The sequence below is a fragment of the Prionailurus bengalensis genome, chromosome E1 (genome assembly GCF_016509475.1).
Source record: "Prionailurus bengalensis isolate Pbe53 chromosome E1, Fcat_Pben_1.1_paternal_pri, whole genome shotgun sequence".
NCBI classification, from domain to species: Eukaryota; Metazoa; Chordata; class Mammalia; order Carnivora; family Felidae; genus Prionailurus; species Prionailurus bengalensis.
Window position 1 is genome coordinate 18,987,905 of NC_057347.1, and position 19,328 is coordinate 19,007,232.

The following is a 19,328-nucleotide window of genomic DNA, read 5'->3' on the forward strand; positions in this document are numbered from 1 at the left end:
CTTGATCACATACGTTGGTTGGAGAGCAAATCATTTAATGTTGTGAAGAATAAGTAATGGTATCTTATCATTTTCAAATTATAAAGCAGACACATTCTGAAGTAAAAAATCACAACAGGTTTAAAGATAAGATGCTTCTGTGCTACTTTTTATAAGATAGGTGATTCTCAAGAAGCAACTTGGGCACATTTTCAACTGGCTTTCAAATTTATAACTTCCACCCTTCACAGAGCCAACTGGAAGAACTTTCAAATAATTTCTCGGTGCAAACAAGTCTTCGAGAGCACACGTGGCTAATAAAAGTTTTGCTTATTTCACCTCCTCAAAAGGCCCACATCACTAGACTTTCCTTTGGCTACTTGAACGAGATAGACTTACTATGAGGCTGTTGGTTCCCCCTAAAAGACTATAGTTTTCTTTTGCTCAATAGTGATTTTCCCTTGTTCTACAGCTTTTCTATATTATTTTTTAAATTGTATGTACACACATTATGTACTCTCTACCCCCAAAGTGGGGTTTGAACTCATGACCCTGAGAGATCAAGAGTCTCCCGCTTCACTGACTGAGCCAGCTGGGCGCCCCAAGCTTTTCTGTGCTTTTAAAGAAAGCATTAATAATCACAGCAGTTCTCCCAGAACACATCAACATAAAAGCTGCTGCGTCCACGAGGCATGAACTGGCACAGGGATGGTACCTGTACTATTTATTCATCAGCCTCCTTGCTTCATTTGCTGTGGTGCCTCATCAGTCTCACGACGGAGACAGACAAAAGCACTGAACCTTCCCACACACAGAAGAAACATTTGTGAGAGTGGTTTTTTTTTACAAGTCTTTAATTTAAAAAACTCAAAAATATATAATCAAGCATTTTACATAATGCATACATTCTTAATATCTGCAGGTACGATAAATAACAGAAGGCAAAAGCAGATATACTGTATTGCTTCTCTTTGGCAAATCACCAATATCACCCCTGCAGAAACATATGATACATGTAAAAAAACGAAAAAAAAAAAAAAACCAAAAAACAAACAAAAAAGCAATACCACGGTCTTAAAATTGTCCCTTAGTATAAACAACAAAATATTTAGCAATAATACAGTAGATGGACTTTTCAAATGGACTAAAATTTATAATACTTTACACCACGGGGTTAAAGTAGCAAGCTGCTTTCCAAAGTTAAGGCCCACAACAATAGTTATGGGGGCGAGGCCACGACAGGACACACACATCGTTTTCCTAGTTATAACCCTGGCTATGTCACATTCAAATTCTACCTCTTGGATAACGTTCCTAAGGAAAACAAAATCGTTTCCCTAGGGGTTTTACTTGTAGGTCGGAGGTCTGACCTCCACCCCCCAACCAAATTTGCAGTTTTTAATGAGGAAATTCAGCTTTCTTCAGCCAATATTTACCATCTAACTCAGTGGCCCAGAATTTAAAAAAAAAAAAAAAAAAAATCCTTCCACTTTACAGCTAAGATATACATTGTGGATCTACTGAAGCAATATATACATGTTGGAACTAAAAGTTAAAAAAGCAAAGGGTCCATTCAACACATAGCAGCTTATATCTAAATATATACATGTATGTATATGTTTTCACAGTTAAACTTTAAAAAAAAATTTACATTTGATATGTTTGGAAATACTTCTCCTATAGTCTATAAATAATATTTTAATATGATCAAATGACCAAAATGCACTACAAGAATGTATCAAATTAAATAAATCTTCTAAACCTTGAAAAACAGATACTTGAAGTCAGTCAAGCTTGAGGTTTGTGTCACGTGTGCTCAGTCAGTCCCTAGCACCAGGAAGACAGAGCCCTCTAAATGCGGTAGGAGAGAAACTCCAACACTTTGGAAGGAACTGGCAGCTCCTGGACTTCTTGGGTGGGCATCACTCTCCTGATTGACATACGACATAAATGTTGCAGGCTAGGGACTTGCCTTGGAGTGGCCCAAAAATACACACTTCCATCATGTGTCCTAAACAGAAACAAAAGAAATCATTAGCTCAGTCACACATGTACGTGTATTTAAACATCCTACAACTCCAACAACTATCATTCAAAGCTGTGTATGAGAGTCATAAGCTACACATTAAAACCTAACTTAAAAAAATTTGATGTTTTTGTTAATTTTTGACGGGGGGGCGGGGGGGGGGGGAGAGAATGAATGCAAGCAGGGTAGGGGCAGAAAGAAAGGGAAACATGGAACCTGAAGCAGGCTCGAACTCATGAACCATGAGAGCCGAAGTCAGACACTTAACAGACTGAGCCACCCAGGTGCCCCCATGTTAAAACCTAATTAAGAAGACCTAACCAATGATCCTCTATGACAAAGTAACAGTAGTACAAAGAGCCCTTCTGGAAGATTTAATGACAATAAAATACTGGCTGCTTTGACCAAAAGCCACCTTAAATTGCCTCTTAAAGAGAAGAGAAAATTCTATTTACCCAGCAGCTAAAACACTGCCATCAGTAGAAAAGGCACAGCAAAGACCATTGCTCAAAGGTGCAACTTGAACTGGATAATCTTCATCAATTCTCCAGAACCTCACCATTCTAGAAAGGAAATAAATTGTACAGTGAGTAACAGGAAATTTAAAGTAAAAGCAACTTCTATAATTCAGATAAAAATGGCACTCTGTTCCAAGTCACAAAATACACACAACATGCACATATCACATCACTGCAGCAAGCAATTACTGTAACTTGTTTTATCAAATATTTTCTAGCCTATACCAATTGGTAATTTGGACCAACTGACACTTAAGAGACTATAATGCATGGCTACCTCTCCTTCCCGGTATCCAGATCGAAAATGGTCACAACCGGAATCTTTCTCTTTACACTCAATTAATATCTGATCCGTTATACTCTCTTTCCAAGGCATTAAAAAAAGCCTTTTCACATAGGTAGAGTGTGTCTACAAACAGCAGAGACCGGACATTCAAAACCTGAACAAACAGAAAAAGTGACTGCTGGCCAAAAAAAAAAACAAAAAACAACCCAAAAAACTCTCCCTGTACATTTGCTAATGTTCTGGAAAGATGATAATGAGTCACTTTCTGAATTTCTGAAACTGCTTACTGCTGCATCCTTGCACACTGCATGATAAAAGCATGAGAAAACGGAATGGCTGTATCTAGTTTCTGCTTTGTACCAATCAGCAGTGCATCTCGCTCATGTGCCATCTCATCTTGTAGCCTCAACTGCAGTGGACACAAATGACCATTTTTACCATTTATTCCACTTTGAAAACGTCCTTCTGCTTCAACCTTTACAAGGTATTACTGAAAAAAAATCTCTGTGGGCTCATTAAAAATCTCCCCAGTTTGCTTACACTGGTTAACAAACAAGGCGCACAGGGAAGGCGTGCATTACCTTTAGTGAACCTGGATACGCTTCAGGCCAATATTCTTTTTTTCTTTTTTAATGTTTTATTTATTTTGAGAGAGAGAGAGAGAGAGAGAGAGAGAGAGAGAGAGAGAGAAGGGGGGATGGAGAAAGACAGAGAGAGAGACAGAATCCCAAACAGGCTCTATGCTGCCAGCACAGAGCCTGACGTGGGGCTTGATCTCATCAACTGAGAGATCAAGACCTGAGTTCAGGCCAATGTTCTTTAAGACAGACAACATCTCCCCAAGTCTTGTTTAGAGAAAGAGACATTAAAACCCACACTGCAGAAAGGCTTTTTTTTTTCTTTTAAGCTTTGAAAATGTTTTCATTAAGTAGAAAGATAAAAGGAAATCTTTAAAAGACAATAATAAATAGGTCAAATTGTAATTCACACACTTACTTATCATCAGCAAGGCTTGCAACATGCAGTCCATCATGACTAAAAGACACAGATCGTACCCATCGGTCATTTGCTCCTCCAGCAAATATTGGAGTAGGCGGGGGAAACAGGTGCCTGAGGTCAAATACATGTATTCAGTGGAAATGAGGGTCACTTCAAGAAGCAAAACTATCCAGGTACAGAGTATATCTGTCTTTGAATGTTTAAAGTGGCCTCAACGAACACAACTGAGGAGCCTGGGGAGAGCTGATAGATTCATATTAAATGAAAGGAACCTTAAAAGAATTACTAATCTCCTTTTTACAATGCGGTTTAAATCACTAAGATTAACTCCAACTTCAGTTTCAACTATTTTCCCTGACATGAAACTCTAAATATAATTACCACTTCTACAGAGTCATATGCTGTTACATGACAATAACACGATCTGTATCAAGACAGCCAAATTTATTTTTAGAATTTGTATCTACAGCTTTGCATTATTCAAGGACTTAAATAATAGTGCAACTTAAAAAATTATGGCAAAATGCAATTTTAGGTTCAACATGCTAGTGATTCCAATCATTCACGTAAGTAACTTCTTAAAAGCTATACGGACAGCCAGAGATGAATTACAGACTACAACTGATGCATGCTGCACCCACCCAAATTCCATCAGAATGTCTCCAGTATGTGGATCCCAGATATATACTCGAGTATCATAAGATGCAGTAGCCAGCAATGCTCCATCAGGAGAAAAGTCACAAGCTACAACATCATGGTGATGTCCTTCTAGTTTCCGTATCATGGTATATTTATCCATATTCCAAAGGAAAACCTGCAATAAAAAGGCAAATGTTATAGCTTCCTTCAGACACACAGAGGACAAAATGGCACAACTTAAACTACAACTGCTACGCTTAATTAACATTACATTAAATTAAACATTATAAATTATGAATAATTAAAAGAATATGCTCAGTGTCATAGTCAGATTAAAATCAGTCTTTAAGTTAATTAAAGTAGACATGCAAATTCTATTTCAAATGTTTCTGTTAAATGTTAATTTAAAAATAAGCCTAAACGTAAAAAAGGCAATGCAATTTAACCTTAACCACAAAGTTATACTGAAATCCATTTATTCCAAAAACTAATTAACTAAAATATACAGAAGTAAATAGGGTTAAGTACTACAAACCCCCTTCTTTTTTTTTTTTCCAGAAACTACCAAATTTTTAAAAAATATACAGACAGAAAATGTAATGTTAACAAATTGTTACTCCATTGGCATCTCCCTTTGAGATAATCACTTGTTTACAATAGGCTTGGGTCACCAACGTGAGCCTAGGAAGAGAAACAGATACTGCAAGCAAAGAGAATTTTCACAGCCAAATGAAATTTCTTTGGCAAACAACAAGGATGTTAAACCACATTATGAAATGAAAAAACTAATTTATGAAAATATTACAATTAACAACATGTCTGTGAATCAAGATTTGCCAATCTTATTTTTCCCAAACCGACCACAATCATTAGACATTTAAACTATAAAATTAAATTACTTTAGTACAAGTTTACATATACTTTTCAATTGTATAAGACCAGAACTTAGACTGTGCAGAATAGTTCTGAATAGGATTCGAACGTTTACTTCAGTCTAGTTACATTAAATGCGAGCTTGGAGGTTTAGAACGATCCTAGTAAGACAATCTCTCCTCTTGGAGTAAAGCAATCCTTTTTGCTACTTTTTTTTCTGCACAGACACAATACATTACTTCCAGAGAAAAATAAATACGAATTTTAAGTTGGATCAAAGACTTAAGGTATCTCTAACATCGCAAAGAATTCCAAAAAAATAGCACAGAGAAACCATCTGAACGCCAATGACATTACATTAAATTGGTTTCACATGTCAGACTCCCAATTCCTTGAAACCGGAAGATCAATTTACTTGGAGGAGTCAGTGGGTTTCACTGCGGGGGAAATTACTTTAAAAAAGAAAAAAAGAAAGAAAGAAAAGCAGAAAGTGGACATCGACCAGCACCTGTGTACGTACAGTACACCTTGCAGCCGAATGCAAGGTTACTTCATCCTACGGTAAAGGTCGCCCCCAGCCCGGTAGCCAGAGATGCCACTCTTTCTGCCCAGCTAACACCATTGTGCGCCTGTGTGCGAGTGGTGCCAGCATAACCTCAATCACACCAATATTGCTGCCACCACCTGTGACAGGGAAAGCAAGAAGCATATGGAAAACACACAGCCTAAAATAGCAATGTCAATATCTAGCTTTGTTCTTCTTATGATTTTTAAAGAACTGAATACTTTTTTTCTAAACTTCCAACATTTGCAACTATCATTTTAACATACTTCTTTGGCTAAATAAAATGCATTTATAACCAGCCTCCCACCCCCCATTAACTCAGTGTATTGTGAATATCACATGTATTTGGACTTCAACAATTTTCATAAACATCTGAAGCTAAATAAGATCTCCTGCACTATACTAAGTCAGAGCTGGTAGACAACTAAAAGAGAGTTCATCAATAAGCATACCCCTCTCAAGTCACTTCATACTTAATCTGTCTACAGGTATGCTATGCAAGATAGACATGTCAATTCATCTATAATTCAATCTAGACATATACGAGTGCTATTTTTATTATTAGATTTTTAAGTTACTTTTTTTCAGTTAAATGTCCAGGACCAGCTGGGACTCAAAACTTTTTAAACGGCAAACTGGACAAAAAAATAGAACAACAGAGAAGAAAATAATTAGCGGGAATGTCTTAACATTTGGACTAGATCTCTTCTATATCGCATAAGCTTTCCTAGATCTTAGAAAAAAATAAATTTGACATATCCCTTACTTTAAGAATATTATCTTTAACTAAAAGCAATCCAATTTCTCACTCCACAATCAGTAACTATATTTAATTTCCCTCATGCAAATTTTCCCCATCATGAAATAAAACATTTAAGATATTCATGACACCGAGCAGACTTAATAGGTTACTTAGATTTAAAGTGATTATGCACACATTATAATCCAATTCACAATGAATGTCCAAGAACTTTGATACATACTGCTTTACTGGCTCCCACTGAACACAGCATAGACGAGTCAGGAGAGAATGCACAGCTATACACCCAGTTCTGATGGCCCCTCAATACTTTCATCATGTTTCCTGAACAAAAGGAAATACTGGTGTTAACCCCAGAGTTCACTTCCAAAGAGTAGCATTTCAAAAATGGCAGAATCACAGAATCGCAAGCTTCTACAGTGGCAGTGATTTATCTGTAACAGGGGTTGGACACTACATCAGTTGCCTGTCTTTGTCAAGTTCTAGTGGAACACAATCATGCCCATTTGTTTATGTTGTACTACAACAGCAGACGGAACTACAGCAGAGATGGCATGGTCCACAAGCCCAAGAGATTTACCATCTGGCCCTTTAGGAAAAAGTCTCCTGACCCTTCATCTACGAAGACAGAATTCTTTTAGTCTAAGCCCCTTATTCTACAAATGAAAGAACTGCAACATTTCAAGGCTGAGACTTGAGAAACACCTTCAAAATACCTTTCATCCTTCTTCCTTTTTGATAACTACATTCCGCTCCAAAGCCCCTGTGCATTATACCTAAAGCACACAACTATGTCTACGTAGATTTTAACTCTTAATTTTACAAATACCAACTGAATGCCTACTGTATGTCAGCCACTGAGGATAGAGCTGTGAATAAGACAAAGTCCCTACTCTCTTGAGCTTACGGTTAGTTTACTGAGTCTATGTTCTTAAAACATATGCACACACTGAAAATGTATTGAGAAAGCAAGCAGTATTTAATATGCAAAACAAAATAAAAATTTAATTACTGTTACAACTGTTGAGAAATCTCTTCATCTCTCAACAGCTGAGCAGTCAGCAAATGATGAAATGCAGAGGAGGTCCGTCATGGTTTGGTAACATTAGCATATGATTTTTATCAGGCAATGGTTATTACCCATTAGCCGGAATGAGTCTCCAAACCTGAGGGTTTTGTCTCCTACTACATTTAAGTTGCAACACCTCTGAGCAAGACCTTGACCTCCAGCTTGAGGTTGGTAGAGCCCTAAAACATATTATTTAAGTATAAGGTGTTAGCCAAAACTGTAATCTCTTTCATTAGCAGCTAAAAAGGGGGAAGAAATGCTCATCTCTGGTCCTCTCAAATAAGAACTCTCCAACTCTGTAAGCACTGCAACTGACAAAGTTTCAGAAAAACTTGAGTAGTTAACACTAACATACCTTTTATTATATTGGAGAGCAAGTCTTTTACTTTTGATAATTTGTTACTTAACCTATCCAACTTACTATTATGCTTATTAGCATTTAGGTATTACAGATTCCAGTGTATAAATCATATTTTAATCTATACTTGATTTGATTACTAAATTATGTATCTGTAACTTCAAAATCTACTTAAATTTTTGCTAAGCAAATGAAGGAAGTTAATAACCTTCCCTAAGATGAAAGAAATAAACCAACACAGACCAGTTCATACAAAATCCTAAAACTGACCCAGATTGTGTCCTCAAATCGTTGATACAGATCTGTGTGGTTAGTTTCTGAATAATATGTTGTTCAGAGTAACTGCTGGCTCCTATTCTGGATTACATTTATGGTTTTGCTTGATCTACACAGAGAAAGGGACCAAATGATTAGAGAAAAGGAAACTTTGATCATATGCCACTTTGAAAGTCGAATGCCCTAGATGATCACCACCTCTCAAGAAACTCATTATGTTTCACAGGCTGGAAAAAAGACATACCATCATCTTTCAGGTCCCACACTCTCAGAGTTTTGTCTCTTGAAGCTGATACAAGGATCAAGCTCCCATCTGGAGCAAAAGTTAAATCTCTGACCACTTCAGTATGATCTACCAAGTTAAGGAGGAGTTTTCCTAAATGCAATGGAAAAGGGGAAAAAGACAATGTTAGTAATTTTATCAGCTTCTGTTTTTTTAAAATAGGGCTCTTCACCATTAAAAAAAAAAAAAAATCTAAAGTAGAAATCCTTGGCACCTCCTTAGTTTATCAAGTGTAAGGTGACTTATTAGCACTTTTACTATCACCTTTAAAGAGTCTCTATTTTTGTACTGTTTTAAAATGGATTATTTCCAGGAAAGCAAAGCCTAAATTTTTTAGGGAAGTTTAAAGGGAATTCCTGAAGTGTAAACAAGTTAATTTACTATCAGGAAAGCTTAATTATCATTTTTAATCTTTGTATAGTATGATTTTAAATATAAAGTCAAAATTTCCTTTTTCTTTTCCTTGGCTTTGGATTACTAACAGAATGTCAAGCTCCCCAGAAGATAAATGTTATCAAATAACCATCTAAATTTTCAAAGACAATCAGTGAAAAAATGTACTTGAAAGAGTTTTGTTTTCTATGAAAATCTATGTGCTTTCCTTAAGTTTTTTTTTCAAGAATCCAATCAAATTTACTGACTCATTATCCTCACTCAATATTGGCATCACTTGCTGTGTTCTACCGTATCGTTTTAATGCTCATTTAAAAAAAACCTTCAAATTTTTGAGTGCATACTATCAGTCAGAAACTGTGTTAGTCAGTTAACAATACGTTCACTTTTAATTGCCCAAAGAATTTAACTTCTCAACCTATCTAGTTAAACTTCAGATAAAATGTCACTAAAACCTTCCAAAGGTTAGACAATGATTGTTGAAACCAGATTTGCCTTGAAAGCCTCCAAGCTATCACTGAAAAAGTATATAAGAAAACACCCTGCTATTTGAGTCATAAACTAAATTACTAGTTTATAAATGATAATTAACTAAATGTTCCTTAGACATGCCCTTTTCTGCTGTAATATTCTCTGAAGAGTGATCAAGCAGTGAGAACTCTATTTTCTTAAATTAAAACCACGAGCTGAAGATGATATTCAGGCCAATTATAAAGACACACTCATAGCATCAATACTTGCTTTTCAGTAAGTTAAAATCCTCAAATCACATCTTCTAGTGCCTAGAGATGCCCTGCATCAAAAAACAATCAGGTTTGCTTTTAAAACTATGGCTCTGTACCTGTATATACATCCCATATTTTGATACGCCCATTGTTTAATCCTGTGGCAAGGAGTAGCTGATCTTGTCCAAATCTGAATCGATGCCATTCTATATTGACACAACGACTCTGTTTTTCTGGAACTGAAGATCCAAAAGCAAGACTCCAGACTATGTCACCACAGTCTATAATATGTTCACGAGGCTTATTTTTCTGAGCACCATCACTGTTTTGTCTTGACAATCTCAAACTGCTTGAATTGGTGATATTCTTGGTGCCATGCAAGAGACTGAGGGGAAAAAAAGGTCAGACTGAAATCTAGTTATTATTTACTCTGAACTTCTATAGATACTAAATACTGATAAATGTTTGCTAAAATAACTTCAGCATTATTTGTCACAGTGACACTGAATAACAATAGACTCCTATAGATGAGAAGGGGGAAAGCTGCTATTAGTCACAAGGGTGTGACCAAATAAAATCAGATCAAAAGAAATTCTCAGTTGCTAAAAAAGACTAAATTCAACAATAATCAATTTATAATTTATTTGTTTCGAAATTTTCCTCAAAACCACTATGTCTATTAGGACTCCTTTAGCTAACCTAAAACGAGTATAAACAAGCAAAACACAAAACAAAAACCTGATAATTATAAAACTGACACCAGAAAATTACCTTAAAAATAACCCATAATAATCAGTCGTTTCCCATACTTTCTAGACCTAAAGCAATATGTAACTATGACACTAATGAATATAACTATGAAGGTCAAGTAGACACAAAAAGCAGGGAGAGATTAAATTTAGTATATGATACATCTTAGAAAAACTTTTAACAAAAATACTGAAACTCAAATAAATCCAAGCAGAGGAATTTTAAGTACATAAGAAGTAATTACATGATCAATTACATGTACCACTGTTATCTAATAAAATGTGAAATCTGAAAAGTGTCATATAGCAAAGGTCACCTGCCCTAGCACAACACAAGGTATACACTACCAAGGAATCATGATTCTGCTTTTTAATACACATATTCTACCCTGTATAAGGTCAGATAATTCTTCCTACAAATTTTCCAATACATATATTCAGCTTATGATTAAGACACATTTATAATAGTCTACCAAGGAAAAACTTACGTTATCAATATCTTTTTATTACTCCACACACAGATAATAGTAAATCCTACCAAGAGATACAAAATACAAAAAAGGAAAGAGTCTTACAAGTTCTTAAGGCACTGGGACCACGGAACAAGCTTTACTGTACGATGTCCTTGTGACCAAGCAAAGTATGAACCATCTGGAGCAAAAGCAACAGTCCAATTTTCACGACCACATTTCTTGTCAAAAGGAGCCGCTGGAGCTAAAAGTTCACCTATAGTACGTGATCTCACTAAAAGAAAAAAACATATATATAGGATGTCACATATAACCAACAATGGAGACTGCCTCCATATTAATTTGAGACTCTCCACTCCGTGGAGCTTCTATGCAGACAAGGTATAAGGAGCTCTGCTTTCTACCATCTGAAGGGAGACCCTTGGTGTGAAGACCCGTTAATGATAACAACTACCTTCAAGTTTTGATAAAATGATTTTCCAACGTTTCCTCACCCAAAAGCTTTTTTAGAAAGCTTCAATAGGGGCGCCTGGGTGGCGCAGTCGGTTAAGCGGCCGACTTCAGCCAGGTCACGATCTCGCGGTCCGTGAGTTCGAGCCCCGCGTCGGGCTCTGGGCTGACGGCTCAGAGCCTGGAGCCTGTTTCCGATTCTGTGTCTCCCTCTCTCTCTGCCCCTCCCCCATTCATGCTCTGTCTCTCTCTGTCCCAAAAATAAATAAACGTTGAAAAAAAAAATTAAAAAAAAAAAAATAGAAAGCTTCAATAAAAAAACTGGTTAAGTGATAATAATGTAATATATCGGAGCTAACAATTACTAAGTCCTGACTTTTGCATTGCCTTAGGTTTTCAGCAAATTGCTAACATTTAAAATACAACAGACTAGGGGTGCCTGGGTGGCTCAGTTGGTTGAGCGTCTGACTCTTGATTTCGGCTCAGGTTGTGGGATTGAGTCCCACATTGGGCTCTACACTGAGCATGGAGCCTGCTTAGGATTCTGTTCTCTGTCTCTGTCTCCCTCTGTCCCTCTCCACTGCTATTGGGCATGCTCCTTTCTAAAATAACAAATAAAAATAAAAATAAAATGCAACAGACTAAACAAACTTACCCAAAAGTTTGTAGCTTTCAAAAATCACAAACCACTATAAAATACAGTATTACATCATTACTCAAAGGAAAGCTCTATTAAATGGTCTACTTAAATGTGAATATTCTTTTTTTTCAGGACCACATCACAAAGATCACACAAAAAACCTCCAGAACTAGAAGGGACTTAAAGGTTTAGTATAACCTCCCAACTAGTGCTTTAAAATGCTTTAAATTCGTGGGGCGCCTGGGTGGCTCAGTCGGTCGGACGTACGACTTCAGCTCATGTGATGATCTCACAGTTCATCAGTTTGGGCCTCACACTGGGCTCTGCGAGGAAAGCTCAGAGCCTGGAGCCTGCTTTAGATTTTGTGCCCCTCTCTCTCCCTCCTCCCCAACTTGTGCTTGAAAGAAAGAAAGAAAGAAAGAAAGAAAGAAAGAAAGAAAGAAAGAAAGAAAGAAAATGCATTACATTTGTGATTCTCAAATAGTGGTCCTCAAGCATATTACTAGTGGTCACAAACTGACCCCAAATTGGAATTAATTCTTTTGGTTTTCAAGGACAAATTTCATATATTTTAAGTTTAGTTAAGAGTATTTCAATTTAGCATTCGTAACAAAAACTGGCATATTACCAGAGTACACAGAGAATTTTTGTTCTGCATTTAACAAGAAGCATGATCAACAAGCTCTTCCTGTTCATGTGTGCATGCAAATTTGGCCAGAATTTCCTCAATTTGAGGAAAAGAATCTTTATCAGTGTATCACCAATGCTCTCTTGGATTGGTCTTGATTTCAAATTTTGCTACTCTCCCTTTTTAGGTATAAATTACTACCAGTTTTGTTTCCCTATTTTGTGATTGGTTGTCTGGTCAACACAGTGTATTTTTATGTTTTTGGTTTAAACTTCCCAGCAACTAAACTACATACATCCTTATAAAGGGGTGCCTGGGCGGCCCAGTAAGGTGAGTGTCTAACTCTTGATTTCAGCTCAGGTCATGATCTCACAGTTTGTGGGATGGAGCAATAGCACAGAGCCTGCTTGGGATTCTCTCTCTTCCTCTCAAAATAAATACACTTAGAAAGCAAAACAAAACAAAACAAAAAACCCTACTTCCACTTATTGCTAGAGCAGACTTACACATACAACCCCCTCAAATGTATTCATTCAGGTGTCACTTCACGTCTCAATGCGTGCTCTGCCAATAGCCAGTGGAGCACCTGGTATATGACAGGTGACCAGTAAATATTCATTGAATGAATATGAAAGCATATGTAGAAGTTACCATTCTTACTGATTTCAATGTTTCCTTGCCCAAGTCTTTGATATATTTACCCACGAACTATGGTTTAAAAAGTAAAACAAAACTGAGACCAAATTTTCTAAGATATTCATAAATATGAATGCCTAAAAAGGCTTATTCTATTTTTGTGCAGCCGACATTACCAAAAATTTCCCTTTTAATAACTCAAAAACCTTCCTCTTTGCTACTCATCCACTCAGTCCTGACTGTGACCTAAGAGAGTAAGTTTAATCCTCTCTCACATGATAGTCATATATTGAAGACAGCCATGACATCAGCAACTAAATCTTTTCACCAGGCTAAACTCCACAGGCCTTTCAATCATTCCTTAGATTACATGGTTTCAAGTCCCTTTCCCACCTTCACCTTCATCACTTTTCTGGATAAACTGCAGTTAGTTATGGTCCTCATAAAAGTGGCACCCAGAACTAAACACTATACTTTAGGTGTGGTTGACTCAAAGCAGCAGAACCCCCATCTACCCCTGCCTCGATTGTATCAATACAGCATAAGGTGACATTAATTTCACAGGCAGTTATATGACTTTCTTAATACAAAATCCACAAACCAGTGACCCTCATATGCCTGCACAATGATTTTTCTTTTCTCTTTTCTTTTCTTTTCTTTCTTCTTCTTCTTCTTCTTTTTTTTTTTTTGAAACATACAAGTGATATTTGAAAGGGCTTGCTGCTGCTTATATTCCTCCAAGCCCACAGTCATACTTGGACATCTCACCACAGTAGTTCATTGTGCCTGGCCCCTGAATTTGCAACTGCTGCCTAAATCCTTTTTTATAACTTAGGTTTCTGTTTAATCATACCTATCTTTAAAAAAATCCATAAATTTTAGGAGGAAAAATGAAAGTTCACAAATAAGGGAAGAAAATTTTATTTACTTTTTTTATTTAAAAAATTTTTTTCTCTATTTTTGAGAGAGAGACAGAGTGCAAGCAGGGGAGGGGCAGAGAGAGAGAAGGAAACACAGAATCCAAAGCAGGCTCCAGGCTCTGAGCTGTCAGCACAGAACCCAATATGGGGCCAGAACGCGTGAACTGCGAGATCATGACCGACTAAGCCACACAAGTGCCCCAAGAAACAAGTTTTAAAATTCAACTGGGGAAAAAAAAATTCAACCAAAAAATCCAAACATTATCGTAAAGAGAAAAGTCCCTGGCTAAATTCGATGAGTATACTCGTGTTAACTCAAACAATAGAGGACTGGCCCTTGCATTCGACTTCAAAAACATCTGGTTAATTAGACTATACCTCACCACTCCTTTGGCAAGCATAAGCAAGACTAACTTTCCCACAAAAGACTCATTTCTTTTTGTTTATATTTTAAGATCACTCTATTTTTCTTTTACCTTGCTGACAATCACAAAACTCCTCTTGTATAAAGGCTGGAAATTAACAACTAAAAAACTGGTTCAAATAACAAAGACCATGAAGTGATAAGTGAATTTATTCTTAAATATTCAGAAATTCAAGAAATGGGGTCACTATTTTTTTTTTAAGTTTATTTATTTAGAGAGCTTGTGAATATGTGCATGTGCGCAAGCAAGAGACAGAGAGAGGGAGAACGAGGATCCCAAGCAGGCCGTGCGCTGTCTGGAGAAGCCCAATGCGGGGATTCGATCCCACCAATCCTGAGATCATGACCTGAGCCGAAATCTAGAATGAGATGCTCAACCGACTGAGCTACCCAGGCGCCCCTGGGGTCACTATTTTAAAACTGCCAAATAAATAGCTGCCATAATGTCACGAGTATTATATGAATAATTACCTTGGTGTTTCCTTGCTTGTTAACAGGCATATTAAATGATCTTTGCATCGAATGATTCAAGCACTGGTTTAAATATTATCAAGTAGCACAAGGTTGTAATGAAGTGCTTTAAAAAGTGTTTTTAGGTTAAATCTTTATTATCTGCATCTGTTTAATGTTAGTATCCTAAGAAATCCATGATTTAATGACTTTATATAAGGGAAAAGCTGCCTGTCCCGGGAATTCAGCCATAAAATACAAGACTACATTATCTGCACAGTAGTAGTAACACACTGACACTGAGTCACTGCTGAACCAAGCGAACCAGATTTAGCTCCTTCTTCACATTCCTCCCTGCAATTTCAAAACCAGAAAGGGAGGATCTGTGGTAGTGCCTTGTGAAAGAGGGCAGTAGCTCCAGGCACTCGCTCCCTGTCACATCGCACTTCTTTAATCACTCAAGGAATCTTGCCTCTTCTTTCAGTACTTGAGAAACCAAAGAGCTATAATTAATACCCAAGAAAAAAGGGGAAAAGTTAAGTCCTTACTGATGGATACAGAGCTACATAGAGATAGGAGTGTTTGTATCCAAACGGTACTTCAAAAGAAAGAAACAAAGAAACAAAGAAACAAAAACTGGGTTTTTAAAAAAAGCTTAAGAAAAGGCCAAAGTTCTTTTAGATATTTGGCACTTAGCTAGTAATATTATATTATATCCAGGAAATAACACTGGGACCTAACTAAATATGCAAAAATTTTAAGTGAAAAGGCTGCTTAGTGGATGGTTCTTCTACCTTATGCACGAATGCTCAGAAGCTCTATCCATCCCTTAGGAGAGGACTGGAAAGTTTTCAATATAGTTCATCAAGATCAAGTAAAACACAGATAAATGAAAGATAAATCTGTGATATTATGGGGGGGGGGTGCAGCCCACTGGACTAAGAATAAGAACTTCTGAGTTCTCTGTTCCACTTCAGGACCTACTTAATAGACTTAAAGCACAGTTAAAATAAAAATGGGGCATGGATTTTGTTTCCTCTGTATATCTAAAATAGTTATTAAAACCAGAGTTAAAGTCCCCTCCTAACCTGCCATTCGACCTTATCTCTAAGAGAACAAAAGTCCAGAATTCTAAGATAGCAGTCTCTAGATGTAAAAATTCAACCCACACACAGGACAGAGGGGCCTTTTGGCTATTTCAGCTTCTCCCTTTCTCTAGAAATACCTCCTCCATCTATTTTAAGGCATCCATTTAGCCGAAGAACGGAGAAATGCAAAGGCTCTCTGCTAAGTAGCCACCTCCAATTTTCATCTACTTTATTTTTTATAATTTTTTCACTTATTTTTTTTTGAGTAATCTACAGACCCAACATGGGGGCTCCAACTCATGACCCCAAGATCAAGTCACATGCTCCACCCACTGAGCCAGCCAGGCGCCCCACCAATTTTCACTTCATTAACACTGTAAGTTCAGTTCAGTTTGTTTGTTTGTTTGTTTGTTTGTTTTTTTAAATAAAAACTGGACATATTTAAGGCGTATAACGTGACCTGGTACGTTCAGTGTTTACTAGGCATATCGATCAATGCACAGCACCAACTCCCCCCGTTAGTTGTTCCATTTTACCCCGAGAGAGAATTTAAACGTGAGGTGCTTTGAACCGAGCCGCCACACAACCTTCAGTGTCTACTGCGCAGACTTCAGTGCGGCAGGGCTGGTCTCCAGCCCCGTTTTGAGACAGCCTTTGCAGGCTGCTCTTTCATCCAACAGCTTTTCCTCGCTCACTCCACCCAACCATTCAGCTCCTCCCTGCTCCTCGGTGTAGGAAAGATAATTGAGTCTCCTCCCCTGAACCCGCCGCCTTTCTTAACGCCAGGCCATTTTTTTTTTTTTTTTTTAAACACTGCTTTTTCCAGGCTGATAGCACCTCTTCGGTCGCATTTCTCCTTTAAGTGTGGTTGGTACACATGAGGACCCCTCCCCTTCCATTACAGCTCAGAACACACAAGTTTACTTTTCCCGTCGTAAATTTCGAGTCCCCGAGACTCGCCCAGCACTCGCCTATCCTATCCACTCGACGCCCCAGTCGTCCAGCCTAGAGACAGGTTGATGGCAGTGCGGAGACCTCCTTAGAGGAAACTGGGTCCCCAGGGGTGGGTGCCGCCCCCGGCCACACGGTCACTAGGGCCCTCGGCGCCCAGGTTTCCCTGGACCCTAAGTTCTGCCCACTGCCTCCCGCCGACCATCAACGCTGACCCCATTTACCCCTCGGCGACACCCACCAGCGGGGCCGCTTCCTTCCTCTTCGCTCCAGGGCTTGGCCCCGGCTCACCCGACTTCCCTCAGACTCCGAGACTGTTCCTCCTCTAGGGACTCCCAGCCTCTCCACAACCCCCGCGGGCTCACCAGCACCCCTCACCCCCCCCCCCCGTCCCATTCCTCACCGATCTCTTTCTCGTTGACCCTCGGGGGAAAGCTGGCCATCTATGGGGCACCGTCTGATTCCGGGGGCGCGATGCGGACGCAACGACAGAGAAGGGATCCGCGAACGTTGAGGGGCGTGACGCGGGATCGGTCCCTCCCGGACCGGGGGACGGAGGGGAGGGGCGGGGGCGGTGGCGGCAGCCTCTGCCGACTGCCCCGGGAAAGCTCCGGAAGGCTTCGGACCAAACTACGGAGTCAAACACAGACAATAGACCCCGCTCCCTGCCTCAAGCCTACGGACCAAGACACGTCCTCCGACGCCGCCAACTGCAAACCAGACACTGGAGACAAAATGGCGGGCGGCGCGGGAGATAGCAGGGCGGCGCGGGCGGGGTCTCGTGACGTCGCCACCCGAGGTCCCGCCCCCCGACGCTCGGGACGTGACGGCCTGGTCTCGGCGCCCCGCCCTGTTTCTGTGAGGAGCCACCAGCCAGGACAGGAAGAGGGGAGAGGCTGAGGCGGAGCAGGGGCTGCATCCCCAGCCTAGGCGAGGCTGGATTGCCGAGGAGGAATTGTGCGTCCGGCTGGGTCTCGTTCCATCCCCACCCCCAGCCCCGGGACCGGAGCATTGTCTGTGTATCTAAGTTGAAGTACCTTGGAAAAGGCAAGCGGAGAAGTTTATCATACACGTTAGCCCGCCGCTTAAAGACGGCATGGAATTGGCGCGCCTGGCTGGCTCAGACCATGTGACTGGATCTCGGGGCCGATCTCAGGGCTGTGAGTTCAAGCCCCACGTCGGGTGTGGACCCTATTTAAAAAAAAAAAAAAGTGGAATTTACACTGACTGAACCGAAAAGAACAAAAAAGACGTTTAAGGTTTTAACCCGCTTCGGCCACCTCCCGAGTCCCCACGTGTTTGATGCAAAAAAAAAAAAAAAAAAAAAAAAAAAAAAAAAAAAAAAAGACGAGAATGAACATCATCGCTGCGCCCCAGCCTTGCGGGAGCCGTCGTCCCGACGCGGGCAGAGGGTGTTTGCCCCGGCCGAGGTCCCACCCCGCCCCGGGGTCTCCCTGCGCTGCCTTTGTGTTGGCGGGTCAGGCACCCCCGCGGCTTCACCGGGCGGGTGGTCGGCGCGGTCCCGGCCTCAGCGGAGACAGACCCCGCCCTGTCAGCTCACCCCGAGGTCTGGGCCTTCTGGAGGCTGCTAGCTATTCACACAGCAGGGCTGATGAAAGTGTCGGTCTGCCAGAGCCACGTTGGTTCCCGATCACAAATGACACAATCGCATTGTGCTGGGCCCTTCTCTGGACTCTCTCAACCTTGTTCCAACGGAGGACATCTAAGCCTGGGAATTTCAAATATGTGGCAGATACTGATGGGAGAGAGGAGCTGCCTTAGTCAAACTCTTTTGAGAAATGTCAAATGACAACAAAAGGCAAGACTACTTTTTCTTTGCGTGACAATTCTTCCAACAGTGAAATGTTGAATAGCAGGTAAAAGAAAGCACCCCCGCCCACACACACACTTTTCTTTTCGGTTAACCTGCTTATGGACGGCTTACCCTGTGCCAGGCACGGGGGGGGGGGGGGGGGGGCTCGTTGTTGAGTATTTAGAGTAGGACAAAAGAAAAAAATTATTAAAAAAATTTTTTTAATGTTTAGTTCTTTTTGAGAGAGAGAGAGAGAGTGCAAGTTGGGGAAGGGCAGAGAGAGAGAGGGAGATACAGAATCCAAAGCAGGCTCCAGGTTCTGAGCTGTCAACACAGAGCCCCACTGTGGGGCTTGGACCC

The 19,328-nt window shown here is 39.7% G+C and overlaps 1 protein-coding gene across 2 annotated transcripts; it reads right to left on the reverse strand.

Annotated features, from left to right (window-relative positions):
* Nucleotides 1-812: 812 nt before the first annotated feature.
* On the reverse strand, nt 813-18,341 carry WSB1 (WD repeat and SOCS box containing 1). 2 transcript variants are annotated; one of them, XM_043583626.1, is made up of 9 exons: nt 17,559-18,341; nt 11,074-11,242; nt 9,866-10,134; nt 8,593-8,724; nt 6,869-6,969; nt 4,450-4,622; nt 3,806-3,919; nt 2,461-2,568; nt 813-1,990 (listed from the first exon to the last, which is right to left on the reverse strand). In XM_043583626.1, exons 1-9 carry the CDS (start codon nt 17,596-17,598, stop codon nt 1,831-1,833), a joined length of 1,266 nt encoding a protein of 421 aa, XP_043439561.1. In that variant the 5' UTR covers nt 17,599-18,341; the 3' UTR covers nt 813-1,830. The 2 variants fall into 2 exon arrangements, with proteins under 2 accessions (XP_043439561.1, XP_043439562.1); XM_043583627.1 differs by lacking the exons at nt 813-1,990; nt 2,461-2,568; nt 3,806-3,919; nt 4,450-4,622 and adding an exon at nt 4,907-6,004.
* Between the last annotated feature and the right edge of the window lie 987 nt (nt 18,342-19,328).